Source organism: Podarcis erhardii (genome assembly GCF_964252035.2).
Source record: "Podarcis erhardii genome assembly, chromosome: 2".
Classification (NCBI taxonomy): domain Eukaryota; kingdom Metazoa; phylum Chordata; class Lepidosauria; order Squamata; family Lacertidae; genus Podarcis; species Podarcis erhardii.
Genome location: NC_138498.1, coordinates 36,892,902 through 36,914,086, shown reverse-complemented (window position 1 = coordinate 36,914,086; position 21,185 = coordinate 36,892,902). Strand labels below are relative to the sequence as shown.

General features: G+C 45.4%; 2 protein-coding genes across 8 annotated transcripts in view; one reads left to right on the top strand and one right to left on the bottom strand.

Moving 5' to 3' along the window:
• Positions 1 to 184: 184 nt before the first annotated feature.
• AANAT (aralkylamine N-acetyltransferase) lies at positions 185 to 19,979 on the bottom strand. 6 transcript variants are annotated; one of them, XM_081850941.1, is made up of 6 exons: positions 19,916 to 19,979; positions 18,832 to 18,967; positions 10,546 to 10,621; positions 5,416 to 5,684; positions 3,972 to 4,126; positions 185 to 1,618 (listed from the first exon to the last, which is right to left on the bottom strand). In XM_081850941.1, the coding sequence occupies exons 4-6, from the start codon at positions 5,570 to 5,572 to the stop codon at positions 1,313 to 1,315; spliced, it is 618 nt and encodes a 205-aa protein (XP_081707067.1). In that variant the 5' UTR covers positions 5,573 to 5,684; positions 10,546 to 10,621; positions 18,832 to 18,967; positions 19,916 to 19,979; the 3' UTR covers positions 185 to 1,312. The 6 variants fall into 6 exon arrangements, with proteins under 6 accessions (XP_081707067.1, XP_081707066.1, XP_081707063.1 ...); XM_081850940.1 differs by lacking the exon at positions 19,916 to 19,979 and adding an exon at positions 19,886 to 19,904; XM_081850937.1 differs by lacking the exons at positions 18,832 to 18,967; positions 19,916 to 19,979 and adding an exon at positions 19,135 to 19,727.
• Positions 19,980 to 20,043: 64 nt separating this feature from the next.
• The window catches only part of UBE2O (ubiquitin conjugating enzyme E2 O), a 61,347-nt gene continuing 60,205 nt past the window's right edge, over positions 20,044 to 21,185 (top strand). Inside the window, exon 1 of one of the 2 annotated variants that reach the window (XM_081850683.1) lies at positions 20,044 to 20,626. In XM_081850683.1, coding sequence (XP_081706809.1) covers positions 20,225 to 20,626 — 402 coding nt within the window. In that variant the 5' untranslated portion in view covers positions 20,044 to 20,224. The remainder of the gene's footprint in view (positions 20,627 to 21,185) is intronic. The other variant, XM_081850684.1, reaches the window with a different exon arrangement.

Genomic DNA, 21,185 nt, shown 5'->3' with positions numbered 1-21,185 from the left:
GGAGGAGGAGGAGGGAGTAGGTTCTGCACCTCTGTGCTGTGGGTACCTCTTGTCAAAGCCAGAAAGGGAAAGAGAACACCCTAAAGCAAATGTGGCTTGCCCCTTGTCAACAGGGACTTGGATTTATCTGTCAGGCAAATACTTATCTGGGCAGGAACTCGGCTAAAAAAGAAGCCTGCTCTGGTTTTAGCACATAGACCACATTTATATACATATTTTTACAGAATATACAAGCACAGATTCCATGCATTTCACAACAACAGAGCAGCCAGTGCAAGAAGACATGGAGTTTCTCCACTGCAAGCAAAGAGACAACAATTTCATCAGCGACGGCTGCTCCTTTCCAAAGGCAAACAGTAATTCCACAAAATGGCAGATGTAACTGAATGATTCTACTTCTCAGGTAATGTTTTTCCTAATTGCTCTATTAATTCCAGGAAATGGTATAGGGCCAAAAAAAGCAAGCAGCCTGCTACAACAGAAACCACACTTTTGAGAACAGAAAGCTTGATTTCTGAAAGCATTTGTATATGCCAATATTGTGACTTGCTTCATAGTTATAGATACAGCATTTGTCTTCTTACAATCGTTTTGTTGGGTGACGGTAACCAATGTCATAAGGCAGAAAGGCAGTGGGCCCTGGTTGACAGTCAATGGTTACTCTGAAAATTGCCGAATTCTAACCTGCAGACCTATAGTGTACTGGCAACAGCATTCACTTAGTTGCTCCCTTAGTTGATGGGAGTAATGCTTAGCGGCTACAACTTCACCACCATGTCATGCTGTTGTCATCTTTATAGCTAAATAGAGGAAAGAGCAGTTACTGCCTTTCATTGCCCCATGTATACAATGGTCACTGCTGCAGGGCGCAAATTCAGCTAAGACACAAATGAGAAGACAACTGGACTACATTTTAGCTACCAGTTTTAAAGGCAGTTGTGAGGTTACAATGCTACGACACCTATTACTGGCTACTAAAATGCTGCTACGCATTAAGATCTGTGTTGCCTTTGCAGCAATGGCTATGATAGGAGTTGCTTGGGTTAATTCATTGTGAACATAGCAATCTGCGTATTGCAGTGGTTCTCAAACTTCTTAAAAAGGGACCCATCAGTAACTTTAATATGTGTGTGTAGGCTCACTTGCCTACTTCACTGATGTGGAAGTTCCTTATCCCAGAGAAGAGAACTTGGCAACTTTGTGACCCACCCATCGGACTCCCCTGACCCATTGGTGGGAATCACTGAGAAACTGGGCTTCTCTGCCTCCAAGTATATCAGCCAGATGTGGATGGAAAATGGGAGGCACCTCCTCAGCAACCACTGTTTCTGCGCATGAAGGCATGGCCACGAACGGCATAGTCCATCTCGATGAAGTTCAGAGAGCCCACCGTGATCTCACAGGGGCCCAACGCCTTGAAGCCACACTTGGAGTAGAAGGGGACGAGGAAATCCTCACACATCAGTGTGGCTCGACGCACGTACGGCAGGCAGCACAGGTACTGCAGGTAGCGCCACATCAAGATGGAGCCCTTGCCTTGCTGGCGGAAGGTGCGGTGGACTGCCAGAACGTGGATATGGACTGTGGATCCATGAGGCTTGTGCAGGGTCAGAGCATCCTGCCAAGGGAGGAGAAAGAGAGAAGATGGTTGTTAAGAGACGTGGTCCACCTACTGTTAACACCCTAGTGCAGACTGACTACTACTTATAGTAGACAAGGGACAACTTTCTTCTATAGGATGATGATGATGAATCAAATGGTTTCTTGGCTGGCATGCATTGGGAAAGTCACTGGTTCCAAATCACATTGTACTTGACCTAGTTTAGGCTAATGTGATGAGATTCATGTGGGGGGAGAGAGAGGTGAAATGCTCTAATATTTATGCCAGGATTCTGTTAGCACAAAATTGGAAAACCCCAAATATCCCGACCGTTAAAGACTGGCAAAGTAAATTGTTTTGAGTACATGGATTTGGCAAAAATGACGCAGAACATCAAACAGAAAAAAGGCATAAAGTTTATTGATGATTGGTCTAAATTCATAACATATATGGAAGCAAACTGTAGAAATATAAAAATCACAGTAGGCTTAGTATAACTCTTACGATGTGTGGAGGCTATAAAATGAAAAACTGCAGAATGGTCTTAATATTCACAGAACCCAAAACCGAGATGGAGGGAAGTCAATTGTTTTCCACTGTCATTAAATGTCTGTTTTTTGGTTGGTGTAGGTGTATTGCTTTGGGTGATGTCTGTCTCTCTCTTTTTTTTTTTTTTTTGGTATGTGTGGGCTATCTTTTATGTTTATTCTTCTTTTTTGTTGTTGTTTGATTATAGAAAATGAATAAAAATTAATAATGAAATGCTCTAATATTTGGAGCAGGAGTGAGGAACCGATGGCATTTTTGACTGCAAGCCTCTTCATTTCTAACCCTTGGCCATGCTGGCTGGGGCTGCTGAGAGTTGGAGTCCAACAACTACAGGAGGGCCACAGGTTCACCCACTCCCAATTTAAAGAGAGCTGTGCAGCCTCTTCAGTATTCAGAATGTTAAAAAGTGAAATGCTCGTTTCACACTGAATCCAGCATCTGCCTTAGAGCTGCTCCAGGGCAAGACTCCTGATCAGTAGTTTTCTCAAATAGAATAATGTGGTTTCTTATTAATGCATTTATGTGTTTGTACAGGTACCATACTGGCTCATGCCTGCAAAAATCCTAAATCCTCTTGAGTCCCATCAGGGGAAAAGACAGGGTATAACTATAACAACAACAATGATGGCTTTTAAAGCAGACACTGCTGGGTAATGAAAAATTGTTTTGTTGGAACGCCATTACATTTGTTCCACAGTGGGGCAGCATACTGGCTAGTGAAAACTGAATGAACTTCAGCAGCTGAGTGAAGGGATGTTAAAATGTGGCACAAGCATAATACTAGCCCATTCACCAAAGCATGTGAAGAGTAGGAGAAGAGTACCCAAGCCATATGTACTATAGCAGGATTCCTCAATCTCAGTCCTCCAGATGTTTTTGGCCTACAACTCCCATGATCCCTCGCTAGCAGGACCAGTGGCCAGGGATGATGGGAATTGTAGTCTCAAAACATCTGGAGGGCCATGGTTGTGGAAGCCTGTACTACAGTGGTACCTCGGTTTTCAAACAGCTTAGTTCACGAACAACTTGGAATTCAAACGCCACAAACCCGGAAGTAGGTGTTCCAGTTTGCAAACCTTTTCTGGAATCCGAACTGTTCTGTTTTGAGTGTTACACTTCCTTTTTCAGGGCCACACTTCCATTCTGAGTGCCCCAACTCCTGCTTGCATGGGAGTAGGAGCTGGATGGGGCTACTCACTTGGAGAGGTGTAGGCTCTGTCACACTTTTCCATTGAAGGGTGTGTGGTTGCATTCACCTCAATAGAGAAGTTTAAAGGAGCATCGGTGGCAATACAGAGACAGCCCAACAGCTGCCTCAGCAGCAGTTTAGGGGTTCTCTGATGCAGCTGCCAGGCTGCCTCCACCTTCGCCACCCCAGCAACTATTTTGCATGGCTGCCTTCAGGTGGTGCAGGGGCTCTGATGCTGATGTGGAGGCTCCTTTAAACTTCTGCCTTGAATGGAGAAGAAAACAAGAAAACATAAAACAACAGTGACCCTAACCCTAATTCTAATCCTTCCCCTAACCCTAACCCAGAAATTGTATTGTTAGATAATAAAATTCATGTTAATTTGCTGTTTTAGGGGTTGTGTCTGGACAGATTAATCCATTTTGCACTACTTTCTATGGGAAAGCGTGCCTTGGTTTTGGGACACTTTGGTTTTAGAACAGACTTCCGGGACGGATTAAGTTTGAGAACCAAGGTACCATTGTACTCTCCATCAGTATAAGCAGGTGATGTGCATTTGAGTCTGTCTATGTTCTCTCTCCGTCAGTTACATAATGGGAAAGTGATGCATTTAAAAGGATTTCCATTTCCTACCTGGCTGAGTCGTTCTTGATCCCAGAGAGAGCCAATAATGAAAGCAACAAGCCGGCCTTCTTCAAACCAGCCGAGCGACAGCTCCGGACACAAGTTCAGAAAGTGGCGAATCTCATCCAGGTGGAGGGGGCAGTCTCCTGACACCGAAATGAATGCTGTAGAGGTCAACAGAGAGAGGAATTGAAGGGTTAATGTCATGCTGCTGTCTAGATCCAGGCTGCAGTTTCCTGGTCGCTGGAGACATGTTAGACCTGCCCTGAGAACAAAGGTTCAAAAATGGAACTAGGTGGGAGGTTGGAACTGAATTCCTGAATCTAGTGGACTGTAGTTTTCAGGGTAATTTGATTCCTATTTGACTTCTGTTTGCTTCTGTTCAATAAGTGAAAGCTGAGGTTCCTGGGGGTGGGCAAGACAGAATAGTTAACCTTTCCCATTGGTGGTGAAATGTCTTGGTGGCATCTTTTATTAGAATTCTTCGTTAGGTATAAGAGAAAGGTAGCTGATTCTAAGCTAGGCCAGGCATATTTTGTAAACTTCAGTAGCCTACCTTCAGCTTCCCATTGCAGGATGAGCTGAGTCATACCTCAGTGGGATAAATCTATTGTTTTATTAGGATACCTTTGATGCTAACAAGTATTTCTCTTTCAGCAGCTGCCAGTCTGACCTAGCAGTTAGTGCACCATCATATTCAAATACATTTATTTCCTTTGTCTTCCTTTGTTTTTTGTTTGTTTTTAAACTCAGTTCCAGAATATTCAAATTCGGCTGCAAAACTCAAATGTCCATAACGGGATTTGTTTAGCCATCCAAGTACGAATAAAGATACCTGAAATTAACCACCAGTGTTCAGATCTTACCACTGAAATTCAGATATGGAGAACATTAATTTCCATCTGTAAGGTTTTTGAGCAGGTGGCCTGTAAGGAGCACATTCACTCAGTCTCCACTTCCCTAATGCTTCTGACTGATCTTTAGTGTGCTACTGATGCTCCAGTTTATCAATGATCTCAATGCTTCCATTACTCACCTGAGAGGTTAGGAATGTGATTCTTCACACACTGTACACATCCATTTTTGACTTTCTTCCTGCATTCAATCTTACACTGAACACGTTGACCACTTGGGGGCTGTAAGCCATATCTGGATGATTCCCATAATGCCGCATGCCTGAGAGGCACAAGAAGGCTGACATTCCAGCCCCTCTCTTGCTGTGTCTTGGTGTTAAATTGCTCGCGTTAAGCAAGCTGGCTGCTGCTTGTGTAACCTATTTGCTTGGATGTTTTCCCTTCCACCTCCTGCCTTTTCTTTCCTTTCCTACTCTGCCCTCAATAAAGGACCCCAGTAACTCAGTGCTTCTAAAGTACAGAAGTGCCTTTTATTTATTTGGGGGGTGAGGTGGAGGGCGGTTCAGAAAACATAGGAAACAAAGGAATTGGCACCTTACCTTCTCTCTCTATTTCGAACACGCTGATGGCATCCTCGGGGGTGAGGCACCGGAACTCGCTGGCGGGCAGAGTGTGCCTGCGTTGGCGCCCAGGGGAGCTCCGCAGAGGTTTGAGGTGGATGGGCTTGAGAAACGGCAGGGCGCTGATCACAGACATCTTCTCTGGTTTATTCCTGTGCCTTCCGTAAATGCTCTGCCCGCTTTTGGAGTAGCCGCGCTGCTATTTCAGTCTACCACCTCCAGAGCAGTCAGCCAGCAGCTGAAAATACCTGCAAAATGCATGTCAAGTTAAGTCGCTTGCGTCTCTTTATATAGGCACACACATCCGCTGAGACTTCAGGCACCTTAGTCCTCATCATCACCACCAGTGCTGTGGAAACGGAAGGTCCGTCAGGTCGCAGAGGTGGGTCCTCGCTAATGTCCGGCTCACAAAAGCAGAAATCCAGAAAATGCCCAGATGCTGTGCATTAGAGCAGTAATAACAGGGGGGCGGAATCAGAAGTGGCTTTTATAGCTTGGAGGCTTGCTGGCAAGGTTAAGTGGCAAGATAGGCAGGGTTAATACTGACGTGGGCTGTGAAGGAATAGTTATTCTGAGGTCACCAAGAAGCTGGATTGGATGACTCAAAAGCGCTCTTAGGACCTAATCCTGACAGATACAGATCGCTTCCTGCTAGGTGCTGGGTGCCTCAAGAGTCAGGAAGAGCATGCTGGGTCTCCGCACAGAATCAGACTCTTAATGCTGTCAAACCAATCTTCTGCCTTCTGGAAAGCTTTCCTGTGATTGTTAATTAACCAGCCAAATCAAAAGATGTGAGACCAGAGTTATTTTCCCTTTGAAAGAAGAAAGCAATTGTGGGAACGAGGGTTTCTTCTTTCAAAGGAAAATAAAGGTACAGCAGAGTGCTCTTAAGAGATAGCCAGGGTGGGAACCTTAATCTTTTGAAAGGGCAAGTTAATCAGGTTGTGGAAAGGCTGCTGCAGACAATCCCTTTACCGAGAAATCAGCTTTCTTAAACCCGCCAGCCAATGACAAAGAGAGCCAGCGAAACATTCCAAATCGGGTTGGGAAATGATGCTCTCTGCCTGGTTGCCCTGTTCTGTTGTGAATGTCCTATGCTTCTATAAACACCAAGTATTGCCTTCATTTTGGGCTGGTGTCTTAAATGCCCATGGGGGGAGGAACATATTTATGTGATTTCTCCTCTCCCTTGCAGCCCTCAACCCACTAAATCTGCTCCAGAGGTTTGGGGAGTCTCCAGAGCAGATCTAGGAAGGAGGGGGGAATTTCTGACCAAAGCCTTAACATCAGCTGAGCACCACCATTGGCTGCAACCCAATATCCTGGGAGAACAGAAGTCTTTTCCTTCTCCATTACTTTACAACAGGGATGCAGAACCTGTGACCCTCCACCAGCTCCCATCATCCCTCACCGGCTTGATCAATGGTCAGGAATGATGGAAGTGGGGTCCCAGCTACGTCTGAAGTGTCACAGGTTCCTCATCCCTGGTCAACTATGACAGCTCCAAAAAGCTACATGGAGCACCCTTTATTCCAGACACTGTAATTCAAGAGATTCACCTGTTTCTACCATTTATTTTTTTCAATCTAGCAAGCATGGGTCCTTCCTAAACTTGAATTTTTTATGTACAAGGATACCTCTTGTTTATTCTTTCAAGCTTTGAAATCAACAACTATATCCCCGAAGCATATTTCTCATGCATTTTACACCAAATGGCCTGTGTGGGTTTGGGCAGATGTCTAATGAGCTATAATATCTACAGGAAAGCAGCAGCCAAACCAAGCTGGTGCGTCTTACGATTTATTCACATTGCCTATTTTGGGCAATCATTATAGACCTAGCGCTTGCCAAGCTGTGAACTGAGTTGGAGGCATCAAGGAGAATGCATGATTCATGTACTATTTTGGGCAAAATCTGCCAGGTTTGGGGCCTGTGGTCTGAAAGTGTTCACGATGTCAGACCAAACCTGGACTCCAAATGTCATGTTAGGCTTTCTCCATGAAGTTTTGCTCAACTTGGGATATATGCCTAGCACAATTTGTTGCAGAGAAGGGCCACAGCTCAGTGGCAGGGCATCTGTTTTGCATGCCAAATGCCCCTGGCATCTTCAGGAAGAAGATGTCTGAAACCCTGGGGAACTGCTGTCAGTCAGTGTAGAGAATATTGAGATAGATGGACCAAGGGTCTACATATATGGATATGTAGTTCCCAAGTTTCTATGCAAAGAGAAAAAGCATAGCTGCATCACTACTGATAATTAACGGGTGTTCACTTTCCTATCTAATTGCAGGCTAGCAATGTGGCTAATGGAGTCTGAAGTAAAAGCCAAACAAAATAATTGCAGCACTAGCAGCTGTGGGTGAACTGAAAAGGGTGGGCAGGGCTGTTTGAGTGCTGCCATTTCCTGGGATTGTGAGGGTTTGTGCTCCTACGGCCCTGTGAGTGCCCATGCGGGAGCTTTTGACGCAGCTTCATTGCAGAGGTGATGACCCCCAAACACCTAGGGGACAATGAGAATGCCATATACGTGCCTGTGCTCAATGTATGACATCTCAGTGTGCCGTTTCTCAATGTGCTTTGCAGAGTGAAAGGGAACTGAGGGACAGGTCAGGTGAAGGAGATTAGCCCATTCATTATGACAGGTCCTTGAGCTTAGTGCATAGTCGTGACAAGTGATCGGTATGCAGACATCTTATGCAACCCTCTCGACTATCTTTCTAGCGACGGAATGTATGTGGTTGTTGGCAAAATAAGAAGTAAAATAAGAAAATAAGAATAGGAAGTGACAGCAGTGATAAGGGTAACTCCAAATTTGTTCAAATCTGCCCGGTTTGGCCGGTTCAAGTCTTCCTTAATATATAGGCTTATTGCATGCTCCATAACCTGTCCACCTTCTGAGCTGTGAACTCAGCTGAGGGTATCTGTTGATGGCAAAGGCTGCTAGGTTTGGGGTCTTCAGCATGAAACTGATTTCAGCAGCATACTATGGGTTGCATCCAATGAAAACACCCCATTAACATAAGCACTTCTGCCTGTGCAACAGGATTTTTTCTCCCTGCACACACTTCTGTGACCCCCCCAACCTTTTCTGGGCTCCCCCCAATCCTCCAGAGCAGATTTTGGGGTTTGGGGGGGAATGGGAAATACACAGGGAGAGAAAGTCCTGATGCATAGGTGAAAGTCCTTGATACAGCCCCATATGCATGCAGCACAAGCTATAATAATAATTTATCCCACATGAACTTTTGCAAAAAATAAAAATAAAAATGGATTAGGTGACAAAAATATGGAGCCTTTCTGTCTAGCATTAGATGCTGAATCGTAATAGGGATTTTATTTTCACTAGCAAACTACAATATTTCTGAGGCTTTATGTTTTTTAAATGCAGAGTGACTGAATTTGAATTTAACTTTAGCAGTAACTTCCATGCAAGGCTTAGGATTTCTCCCCAGCTGTACTGAAAGACCCCATAGGACAGGATCTGGGAAATTCTTAGGCAACCCACAGGGCTAACTGGATGCTGCAATCTATAAAAGTGCAGAAAGTGCTACTGGATGCTGATTTTTTCATACAGCATTCATGGAACACAAGAATATAAAGATAGAAAAGGCAGGCTTCGTGAATCCAGAATAACATAGCCAATGGGCCTAAATGCTCTTTTCACACAAGGGGAGGTGATTCAAGCAGAAGCACGGACCTTTATCCAAGGCACAAATAGAACAGACTGTCCCTGACTTTCATTATAACGGTCTTTCAAGCCAACACCATATGTGGCACCATGGAGATTGACATCTCTCATTCATAATCATGCCCTAGAAGATTATATGTATCTCTAGATATAGAGATGTACAATCCATATTTATGTGCACAGAATAGGCTCTCGTATGCACTCTCAGAATGTACATGCCTAGTAAATTTAACCACAAACTATCTGCATTGGAGTCACTAATTTACCATAGTTCTACTGGAAAATGTGAGGATGCTTTCTGATTACAAGCCACAAGTTGAGATCTGGGAATTCCTTCATGTTTCCTTTTCCCCAAACTTGAAAGCATTAATAAATATGTAATTACGGATTAGCTGCTGATCCAGAAATACAGATTTCAATTAAAAGTGCCCCCTTGCAGAAGGCTTTCAGTGCTGGTAGCATTTTTGTTTGGGGGAAAAGGAATCAGAAAATGTGTTTCTCAATAATTATTAGGGCCACAAATCATTTGCCTAAACTGCAACCTTCATCAAATATCCCTGCCTATAATTTGCTTTGACATTATGTAATATTTATATTAGGTAACTAATATATCAATCAGTTAACTAACAATCAATCAGTTAAAAGCAGGATTAAAACCTCAATCCTACACCTACTGGGTGGAATTCATCTAACCCAGCCCCATCAGAGACGCCCTGGACAAGGATTTCTGCTTGTGAAATGGGGTCCCCACTCTCCAACTTCTACCGCAGACTGGCTTAGGAGAACCCCAGAAACAGCACAGAAGGGGGAGGAAAGCGAGGTCATTCTAACTGGCAAGCTGAAATCCTTGTGCACACAGGATGCTTGGAAGAGAGCAATTCTGAAATCCACCTGCAGTGTTTAGGATTACAAGCTGCGGCCTTGGACACTGCTAGTTCAGCTTACGTTCCATACATAACGTGTGTCTATATTGTATATAAAATGTGCACGGAACCATGAACAAGACTGTGTCTAATAGTAACAATAGTTTTTAAAAATGGCTATGATTTAATGCAAAGCTGCATGCATGTAAGCCCTATTTAACTAGTGCCTGTATTTAGTTACTACCTAGCTGAATATGATGATTTTGCTAAAACATACAAACCAAAATTGGGGTGGGGACACAGTTTCCAGATTAGCAATAAATGAAACACACAGAACAGTGGAGGGGGCTGTGCCCTCCAATTACTCTGTGATATTTTTCCTCTTGTAATCATTTAAAGTAACAGCCATTCCAAAAAAACCTCTGCTGCTGTAGAAAATAAGTGCATTCCCTTTTCGAATCCTTGGCTGAAGAGCTGTATATAAATTTAATAAAATAAGCAAATAAAAGTTTTGGCAGTCAGCATCACAGATGTTAGAACCGAAATAACTGATCTTACCTATGCATTAAGTTTTCTTTCAGGATTCCAAGGCGTGGCCCCCTCTGGAGAGAAGACTGAGGTTCTTGCAGAGTTGCTGCCAGAAATAGGAGAGCAGATAGTGTGGGCTGTAGGGACTCCTGGTGCGCTTCCAGCTTTTATTCTGCAGAGACTTCGGGAACTGCAGCTTATATATTTGTTATTTCTAAAGCACGTGATGGTACTCTTAAGACATTTCTAAACCCTCATGTGACAGACACTTGCAAAAGGGCTTGGAGGTGACATGGCAACAAAAGGATCCCCGCAGGCTTTATTTTCTTGGCATGGTTTTCTGCTGAGGGATAAAGTGTTTTAGCTGATTGCTAGATACAAAGGGCATTGTACAAGCCACAGGTGAATAGTCAGGCGATGGGTGCTGACAGAAAACAGGTGAAGCAGAAACACATTGCATGCTTTTACTGGATCAATAAACTCTACTGTGGCATCTTCCTTGAATGTGAATAAAGCTCTGCCAATATTACTGTAAACGCAATTGCCCTCCTGGATTTGCCCTTGAGCTGCAGCGTCCCATAGCTTAATTCTCCAGAGCTGCCACATCAGCAAATGGTTGTATTGTGGAGTTGCTTTAAAAAAGGGGGGGGGGAGTTATTTTCCAAATGTAATGCCCAAATATTGGTATGATTAGGTTAACAAAGGACGTCATTCTACCTTTAATAATGCTTTCCGCCAGCATTCCCAAGCTAACCAGCAGCCAGCCTGTAACTTCCATGATCCCCTCTGGGTCACATTAACAAAATTCAAAAAGGGCATCTCCAGAAAACAAGAACCAGATAGGATAAAGTTTTTGCAGATACCAGAAAAACTGCAGCTTCTGGAGTGTCAGCCACAATTGTGTGGATAATTTACAGTTTGTAGGAGTGAGTCCTAGGGAGACAAGTGTCACACTGCTTTCCCAAATTCATGTTGCTGTGCATTTCTTCCTCTGCTATTAGGTGGCAAGAAGTGAAACACAACCTTCTGCAGAACATTTTAAAGAGGCTACTATTCAATAATAAATAAGCAAAGATGGAAAGGGAACTTAAAAAAAAAAGAAAAGGAAACCAGGCTCCAGCACTTGCTGATGGCATTACATTTTGTTGTAGTTCAATGTGTTTATTGTAAAACACTTCTTTGGGTGCTATGGACAAAACAAGAGACAAGGGGTGGGGATTGTTCCATTTGCCATGACAAAACGCAACACTTCCATTTCTGATTTTTTTGGCTTACAATAGAGCAGGCATCTAGGTCATTTCATGCCCGTGTGATAAACTCTGTATGCAAAGACATCTAGGCCTTTGAATGTACAAATCAGGAACAACCACACTGCAGATGATCACAGCGCCTGGAGACAGACAGGCTGTGTATCTACAGCAGTAACCAGAGGATAAATGACTGCAGGGAGCAGCAGAGAGAGAATAAATGTCATGGTGCATCAATAACAGCAAAACTGGACACCTTCATCTACCCCAGCTGCAATAAAACATCTCTCTCCCGTATTGGACTCTTCAGCCACACTAAGTGCTGTAACGCTCTAATGGTTTGACTTTATCCCTCTTCCACTGTCTCTCGAGACAGAAAAATGCCAACAACATATTTCAAGAAACAGCAGGATGCTTTAAGCAGCTGTCTCTGTACTTCATGGATTGAGGCTCACTATATTTATTGCAATGTTAGTTTGGACATTATATCAGAAACGTGAAAATGCAATGTTAACATATCTGGGTTTAGCACAATTTACTGTGTACTTACGATCTACTCTAGTCCAGTGTTTTTCAACCACTGTTCCGCGGCACACTAGTGTGCTGCGAGATGTTGCCTGGTGTGCCGTGGGAAAAATTGAAAAATTCGAAAGATTTTTTAAAAAAAGTCAAATTTTCGCCCACTAGGCGGGCGCCGGACTGTGTCCTGGGTATGGGGGGGGGTTGACCCCACTCTCGGCCAGCAGGGGCGCCGATTGGCGCTCCTCAGGGGGACACCCTCCACTTTTCTGATGTCCGGGCTGTGATTGGTCCAGACTCCAGCCTGGACCTATCACAGTAGGACATCATCTTCCGACTTCCTTCCCGCCTGAGCACAGTGTGCGCAGCAGCGGAGAGAAGAAGACGTCGCGACTCGAGTCACCAGGAGGACCGGAGCAGGAGGAGACGGATGGAGGACAGGACTCGGTGGGAGTCGGCACTGCAGAGAGACCGCATCCGGATCCAGACCAGGCCGCAGGCGCAGCGTGAGGTGAGGAGGTCATCTGGAACCAGTTGGTCACGTTCGGATCTGGATTTGGAGGAAACATGAGCAGAAGAGCAGAAGAGCAGAAGAGCGCTGACTGATGGATCTGGATGGAGACATGCGCAGAAGAGTGCTGAGTGTGACGGACAGCGGCTATCTGGAGGAGACAAGCGCAGTAAGTACTGAGTGACAGTGAGATACTGCAGTGATGGACAAGTTTTTGAAAAGGAAAGAACTGGACTCTGAACAAAATTTGGAGCCAGAATAGAGCCCAAGTATGAGTGGGGATCAAAAGAAAGCAAAGATGGTTAGCTCAAGCAAATTCTCTGGCACAAGGCAATATAGCGAAAGCTATATTTCATTTGGATTTACTTTCACCGGAGATGCAAACAAACCAACTCCACTGTGCGTGGTGTGTGGTGAAAAGCTAGCTAACAGTGCTATGGTCCCAAGCAAACTTGAACGCCATCTCCAAACGAAACACCCTTCGCTTCAAAACAAGAATGCGGACTATTTTGTTCACCTGCGTAAAAACATGGAGAAACAGGCAGCTTTCATGAGAAAAACCACAAAGGTAAATGAAAGAGCTCTTAAAGCTAGCTATCAAGTTGCTGAACTTATAGTGGCGGAGACATTAATACTTCCCACCTGCAAAGCCATTGTAGAGGAGATGCTCGGACCTGAAACAGCTAAGGAAATAGCCAAAGTCCCTCTCTCAGACAACACAATTTCCAGACGTATTAATGACACGTCTGCAGACATCAAAAGTGTGGTTTTGGAAAAGATCCGTATCAGTGAGAAATTTGCATTGCAACTTGGCGAATCTACTGATATCAGTGGACATGCTCAACTCTTGGCCAATGTGCGTTTTGTTGATGGTGATGCAATTAGAGAAAACTTCTTTTTTTGCAAGGCATTGCCAGAAAAAACAACAGGAGAAGAAATTTTTCGGGTCACATCAGAATAACTTGAACAAGGAGGACTTAAGTGGGAAAACTGCACAAGTGTCTGCACCGATGGAGCTGCAGCCATGGTCGGGCACACCAAAGGCTTTGTAAGCAGAGTGAAGGAAAGAAATCCAGATTGATTGTTACGCATTGTTTTTTACACCGTGAGGCCCTCGTAGCCAAGACTTTACCAGCAGACCTAGTTCATGTGTTGGATGATGTTGTGCGCATGGTAAACTTTGTAAAGTCACGACCCGTGAAAAGTCGCATATTTGCAGCTTTGTGTGAGGAGATGGGAGCGAAGCATAAAACCTTGCTGTTTCATACGGAGGTCCGGTGGTTGTCGCGTGGCAAGGTCTTGGTTCGTGTGTATGAGCTGCGGGAGGAACTTAAAGTGTTTCTGACAAATGAGAGGTCAGGTTACGCAAAGCTGCTTGCAAGTGATGAGTGGTGTGCAAGGCTGGCATAACTGGCAGATATATTTCATCATCTGAATGAACTGAACACACGAATGCAAGGCCGAAATGAAAACCTGCTTACAAGTACAGATAAAATAAATGGCTTCCGTTCAAAGGTGCAACTCTGGCATCAACACGTGGAAAGTGGCAATCTTGAAATGTTCACACTCGCCAAGCAATGGCAAGGTGTTCACACTGCTGCACTGTGTGAGATAATAGTTAAACATTTAAAAACTCTCGAGGAGAAGTTGTCATTTTATTTCTCTTCAGTCTCCACTGAATGCCTTGACTGGGTTAGGGACCCTTATAGCTCAGCATCAGTTGGGGGAAAGGACATGACTTTACAGGAGCAGGAGGAACTAAGTGAACTGAGACAAAATCGTGGTTTCAAGCTAAGATTTGCTGATCTACCTTTGGACAGTTTTTGGTTGGATACTGCCAAGGAGTTCCCCCTTCTGGCAAACAAAGCTATTTTGACATGGCTCCCATTTTCCACTACATATCTGTGTGAGATGAGCTTTTCAAGCACGATTGCTATAAAAACTAAATACAGAGAGAGACTGAGAGCTGTTGACGAAGAGCTACGTGTGTGTCTTTCTTCAATTCCAGCCAGAATATCAGCTTTGTGTTCAGCCAAACAGGCCCAGGTTGCACACTGAATAAAGTATTTTATAATTTTTCATATTTCTGTTTACTATTTCATAATAAAGTAATTATAAAATACTTTCTTTGTGTTTATTTGATTCCTATTCAAGAGAATTACTTTATATATAGTCAATATAGGCACAGAGTTAAATTTTTTAACATTTTCTAATGGTGGTGTGCCTCGTGATTTTTTTCATGAAACAAGTGTGCCTTTGCCCAAAAAAGGTTGAAAAACACTGCTCTAGTCAAAGTTATATTGTCAAAGAGCGCCATCTGTTGGGAAACATGAAATACACCAAACTGACATTTTAAGAAGGAAATTAATCTTTTCAAAACACATCAAGGAGAAAAACAGAGTGGCATGCGTTTACAGAATACTGGATTCATAGGGATATGGGTGGATCACACTCAGCTTCCTATTCTCTAGAATTCTTTAAAAGCTAGTGGGACCCAGGCGTGTAGAGTTTGTGCCTGGGATTGCAGAGCCTGCTGAGTCATCTTTTTCCACCTCCAGAGCTTTGCCCCACCTCTCCTGGAGCTTCACAAAGCATTCTGTCTAGAAGGCAATACACAGAGAGAAAAGAGAAGCAGATTTGAAAGAGAAGCAGACGAAGCAATATCAAAACTGCAAGTGTATGTGGGGCTTGAAGGAGGAGCCATCTTGACCTCTCCAGTAAAGAACTGAGAGAAGAGATGCTGGTGACAGCAGGGAGGAGGCTGCCACAAGTGAAGAGTGTGGCTGCCATCTAATAATGCAAGTAAATAGTGGAAAACCTTTGTGGAACAGAGATCATTTTGGCCTTATACTTTACTATTTTTATTTCTGTGTTAGGCTTCATTCGCACTCCAGCTTTCTTTTAAGCTGCTAAATTTGTTTTGCTTGTTGTGTTTATGATGGTACTGTTTTTTAATTATTATGTAGTTACTTACATTATTTGTAAGTGTCCTTATTACAGGTTGCATTAATCTGCTCAAAAGAGACCCACTCAAATTAATGATTTAAGAAGACTCAAGCCCATTAATTCCAACTGGTCTGCCCTGAGTAGAACTTAATTGAATGCAACCCTATGTGTCTTTCTTTTTATTGTTATGACTGTTCATTTGAAACGCTGTAAGCCGCTATGGCTGTGATCTTGACGAGAGCCATGCAAATAAAATGATGATGATGATGAGAGAAACCTGCTTCCTGATGTCAGCATCTCAAGTACCAGTCACCACAGCTGCCATAAAGTCATGTCCTGAGTATGTTTTCCTGTTTGCTAACTGGGCAGTCAACAGCACTACATCAAGCAAGGGGACACAACAACCAGAAAAATCCCAGTTAGGAGAGAATAGCGGGAATAGGATAAACTGATGCTGTCTAACCCTACTTCCTGTTGCCTGGCCTGTCAGCTTCCTGCTACTGCAACAGCCCTGCTCCTGTGTACACTACTGATCGTGGCAACAACATACCCGACTCCCAAATTATACACTTGGCTGCTCACCTAGCACAGGAATAACTACAAAATGTCTTAATGCAGTCTGACCACCCTCACCTCAGACAAGAACAACAACATCAACCCGCATATATGCTAAGGCATAGAATCATAGAACTGTAGAGCTAGAAGGGACCACAAGGGTCATATAATCCAAACTCCTGCAATGCAGGAATAGTTTGCCCCAAGTGGGGCTTAAACCCATGACCCTGATATTAAGAGTCTCATGCTCTACCGACTGAGCTATCCTGAGTTCCCCCGGGGTCAGAGTCCACCTTCTCTTAGTGGGTCTAATCTCCGCACTCAAAGCCTGAGTTTGTTCCCTCACCACAAAATCTCAGAAACCTATGAGTGCCACACAAGTGTCCATCTGGGAGAGAGAAGCAGGCTGCATTCACATCACAGTTTATTCCATTTTCGAGACTTCCCTAATGGTTACGTTCTCCATTATATTTGAGCTTTCACGCTACGTTAAAGCTGCTTCTGGAACTGCAGCGGAATATAGTGCAAGTTTAGTGCTCATTTCTTTGTCACTTGCTTCCAGAAAAAACCTGTTTCCAAGTATTTGAAGGGCATTTTTAAAAATATTAACTCCAGGATCATAGGCCTGAGGACACCTCTAGAGTCTGAACAGCATATAGAGGAGTTACAGATAGGTAGCCGTGTTGGTCTGCCATAGTCAAAACAAAATAAAACTGTGTATCTGAAGAAGTGTGCATGCACACAAAAGCTCATACCAAGAACTAACTTAATTGGTCTTTAAGGTGCTACTGGAAGGAATTTTTTTATTTTGTTTTAGCATATAGAGGAAAGCAACATGGGAACATGAGGCAGCAGCTTTATCCAGTAGAGTTCTATTCCTCAGATGCCACCCAAAATGTAAGTGACTGGGCATTTCCCAGGTTTACTCCAAGGGAATATAGATAAGTATCCTGGTCACTTTTTCCCTTCTGTAATCATCATGAATCATTTCCCCTCACACACTGGTGTGGAAGTCCTTATAAAGTGCTTCCAGGTGGATAACAAAATGTCCACAAGATGGAGCAAGAGTCATTCATAAGATAAGTAGAAACGTAGGCAGGCAGGTCAAGTTTGGTGCACCTGAGGTTCAGGAACTCCAAATCTGCTTTGGCAAGTAACATATTTGCTGAACGTTTTAGAGTAATTTTATCTAGCCTCTTGTTTCACCTCCTGATTGTTTGGCTGAAGTGTCTCAAAGGAGGAAAAAATGCTCATAAAACTGTACAATCAAACGTTTTGAGTTATTTATCAGTTTGAACTTGATTTACAGTAATTCTCTCCTAGGCACCATGAGATTGCAGGATCTGGGTGCAATGAAAATGTGAGATTGAGCTTGCCCAGGAAAGCTTCATATGGGTAACAAATAAGGGATAAATAAGGAATTGACTTATGCTGAGTCACACCAATGATAGGACATTGTTCTTCAATGTGTCCCCAGGTGTTGAACCACAATGCCTATCATTCCTGGCAATTAATTGGCTAAGCTGAGAATGATGGAAGTTGTAGTCCAACAACATCTGGTGACCAAAGGTTGAAGAACAGTGATCTAGACCAATCTTCCAAATTATCACAGGTAACACATCAACTAAGCCTCAATATTATCCTGCTGTTTGTACTCTTTAAAAAGAAAAGCCCAGTAACTTGGACAATGGTGGCCTCCTCCTCATTGAGGCTGTGATCCAAGCAGTGGGGAAATTGAAATCAAGTACTTGGCAGGTTAATTGGGTAAGAATAGTATGGAGGAGATTTCAAGAGGAAGAAACAGGAATGAGAAATCTCATGTGAGTCTGCATGCCCCCACCCCATTTAGTAAGTGTTGGCAAAAGGAGAACCTATACATTATGAATAAAGATGGAGAAGTAAAGTATTCTTCTGTATAAGGAAATCAAGTCCCTTCATCCAGCCCAGGGTAATTACATTCCACACAAGTACATCAAAATTCCCTCAACATGAGTATAAGATTTTCAACATGAGTACAATCTTATGAAATTATGGGACATTATAGAATGCTGCTATAAACATAGAATGTACACCACGAAGCTGAGAGCCTAGGAATTTCCTGAGCTGTGTGTATCCTAGCAACAAAAAACTCCTATCTTCTCTAGAGACCGCCTGTGTACCATACTGTAGGAAACATTGGTTTCCTAACTTCAGAAATGGATTGCCAAGAGTCTTAAAAATTGTCTTGTACCCTCTCCCCCCATCTATACTGCACTCTTGCTACTGGGCTGAAAGTTTACTAATTTTAACCATGGCTGTTACTGGCATTCATATACTAAGTGGACTTTGCTTTTTAAAAGGAAGACATGAATGATAAAACACTCAAATGACTGCAATACACCCATTTATTAGTGTGAGTAATCCCCATTAGCTATGCCACTATGCTCCAACCAGTTCAATTATCTGGCTTTTCTCCTCAACCTCCCTCATGAGGACTAGCGCTAATTTCCTGCTGGTGAGAGGTGTTAACTCCAGCAACTCCCTTGTTGACCTCCCTACCTCTAAGCTTCCATGCCATCAACGGACTCCCTTGACTTGTTTTCATCTAAACTGGCAGCGATCTGTGGCCGGAAAGGTTATGTGGGTACAAGATGTTCCCATGCTCAGGTTGTTGCTAGGATCTTTAAGACCTTCCCTAGTGCAGAAACAACACTGTCATTAAGAGTTCACTAGATGGTACCTATTAAGTAAAGAAACAAGTTCCTCTCTTCCTTACCTCCACGTCTCTAACTAACTCTCTCCTGCTGCGTCTGATCCACTTTTTTCTTCAACCATTTTCTCCCCTTCTTCAATTCCCCCTACCTTTGTGGACTACAATCTCTCATCCTGTCTCCTTTTGGCCGTCTCTCTCTTTTCACCAGCCTCTTTTTCTTCCCCATCATCTTCTCCTGGTCTCCTTCCCCACCGCCCTTTGTTCCCGCTGGTCCTCCTGCCTCCTCACTTTTGCCATCCTGAGTCTACCCGACGATGACAGGAGGCGCGAAAGAGCAGAGTGCACACAAAAACCAAAAGGTGGCAAGTCGGATCATCCCTAAATCTGAGCAGCTCAGTCCGGCTGGGCTTCCCTCCCCACCTTGGTGTCTTCTTCACTCTCCCAGGGGTGCCAACGTGAATAAAATATATGGGGGGGGGGAGCCCCGTCGCGTATAATCAATCACATGACGTAGCACACGCACCCTATTTGAATGGCAATGTCCATTAATTTGGGGGGGGGGGAAGGAGGCTGGCCCTCTCAAATATTTTATAGGGGGGGCAAAGGGACCTCCGCCCCTAGGAGTTGGTTCCTAGGCTCTCCCCCAACCCCCCACTATTTCCGTTTTATCTGTTGACCCTCCCTCCGTCTTCAACTCAGGCCCCTTTCTTTGTGGAAGGGTAGACAGTCTCCTGGTTCCCCCCCCCCCATTCCCTCCCTCAGCTTCCCACCCACCTCACCTCACCACTTTCACCCCGCTTTCCTCCTTATGTCCCTATACCCCACCGGCCTTGCCCTCCTCCAAGCCCTCCCCCTCATCCCCCTGCCCGGATTATTCCCCTCACTCTCCCCCTCCCCCACCGTTTTTCTCCTCCTCGCTCCCTCGCGCACGTGCCCCTCCCACCGGCGCACTCCGCGCTCTGCCTCGGCCCCGCCCCTCTCCGGCCTCTATTTGGAGGGCGGGGCGGGGCCTGGCCGTTGTAGCCCCGCCCCCGCCGAACGGTGACTGCGCTGTGTGGGCCAAGCGGCCGCCGTTGCTGCTGCTGCTGCTGCCGCCGCCATCCCTTCCTCTTCCTCCTCCTCCTCTTCCCTCCTCCTCCTCGTTTCTTCTTCTCCTTCTCCTCCTCCTCCTCCTCCTCCTCCTTCCCTCCTTCTCCCCCTCCCTTCCTTCTCCCCGCCTCAGCCGGCCAAGCCACCACCATGGCGGAGCCGCCTGCTCCCGCTGCCCCGCCGGCAGCCCCGGCCCCGGCCGCCCTCCCCGCCGCCGGCTCCCAGAGGCTGCTCTTCACCCACGACCTGGTGTCCGGCCGCTACCGGGGCTCGGTGCGCTTCGGCCTCGTCCGCGTCATGCACGGCGAGGACTCCGACTCCGAGGACGACGACGGGGGGCGAGGCCCCGGAGCAGGAGGAGGCGGCGGAGGCGGAGGGAGCAGTGGCGGCGGCGGCGGCGGCCCCGGGGGAGGCGGAGCGGGCAGCTCGGGGGGCTCCGAGTCCGGGGGCCCCTGCGGCGGGGAGGAGAGCCGAGGGAGCCCCCTCCGCCGCGGCTACGTGCGCGTCCAGTGGTACCCGGAGGGCATTAAGCAGCACGTCAAGGAGACCAAGGTAACCGAGGAGAAGGAGAAGCAGCCGCCGCCGCCGCCGCCCTGGGCCTCGTTTGCATCTCATCTGCATCTCATCTGCATACACGGCGGCGAGGGAGGGAGGGGGATAGTAGCTGGGGAGGGGGGCTCCTTAGGCAGGACTCCTTAGGAGGAATGGCAGGGCCTCCGTGGGGTGAGAGGCTCCAGGCCATGTGGGTGTAGTATCCGGGTGCCCCCCACCCCCGAAGGTTGAGCCTGGCCTCTGACTCGGGGGTTGCGGAAAGGCAGCTCCTGGCCTCGTGTCTCAATCACGCCTTGCAGGGGCCCACCTTGCACCAGTTAAGGATGCGCAGCAGCTTCTGGACCAAACGGGTTTTCTATTCGTTAGGCCTCCTCTCTCCCACCCATTATGCTCTCTGCACCACAAAGGAAAGAGAGAACCACATTCTTCTCTCTTTGCTTATAGCTCCTGAAAATACTATATTCCGCAATAGTGAATCTATTCCCCAAGAGATACGATCTCAGTTCTGCATGCTCCTGATCTGGGCATCTACCTGCAATTCTGTATTGGGTGGGAATTC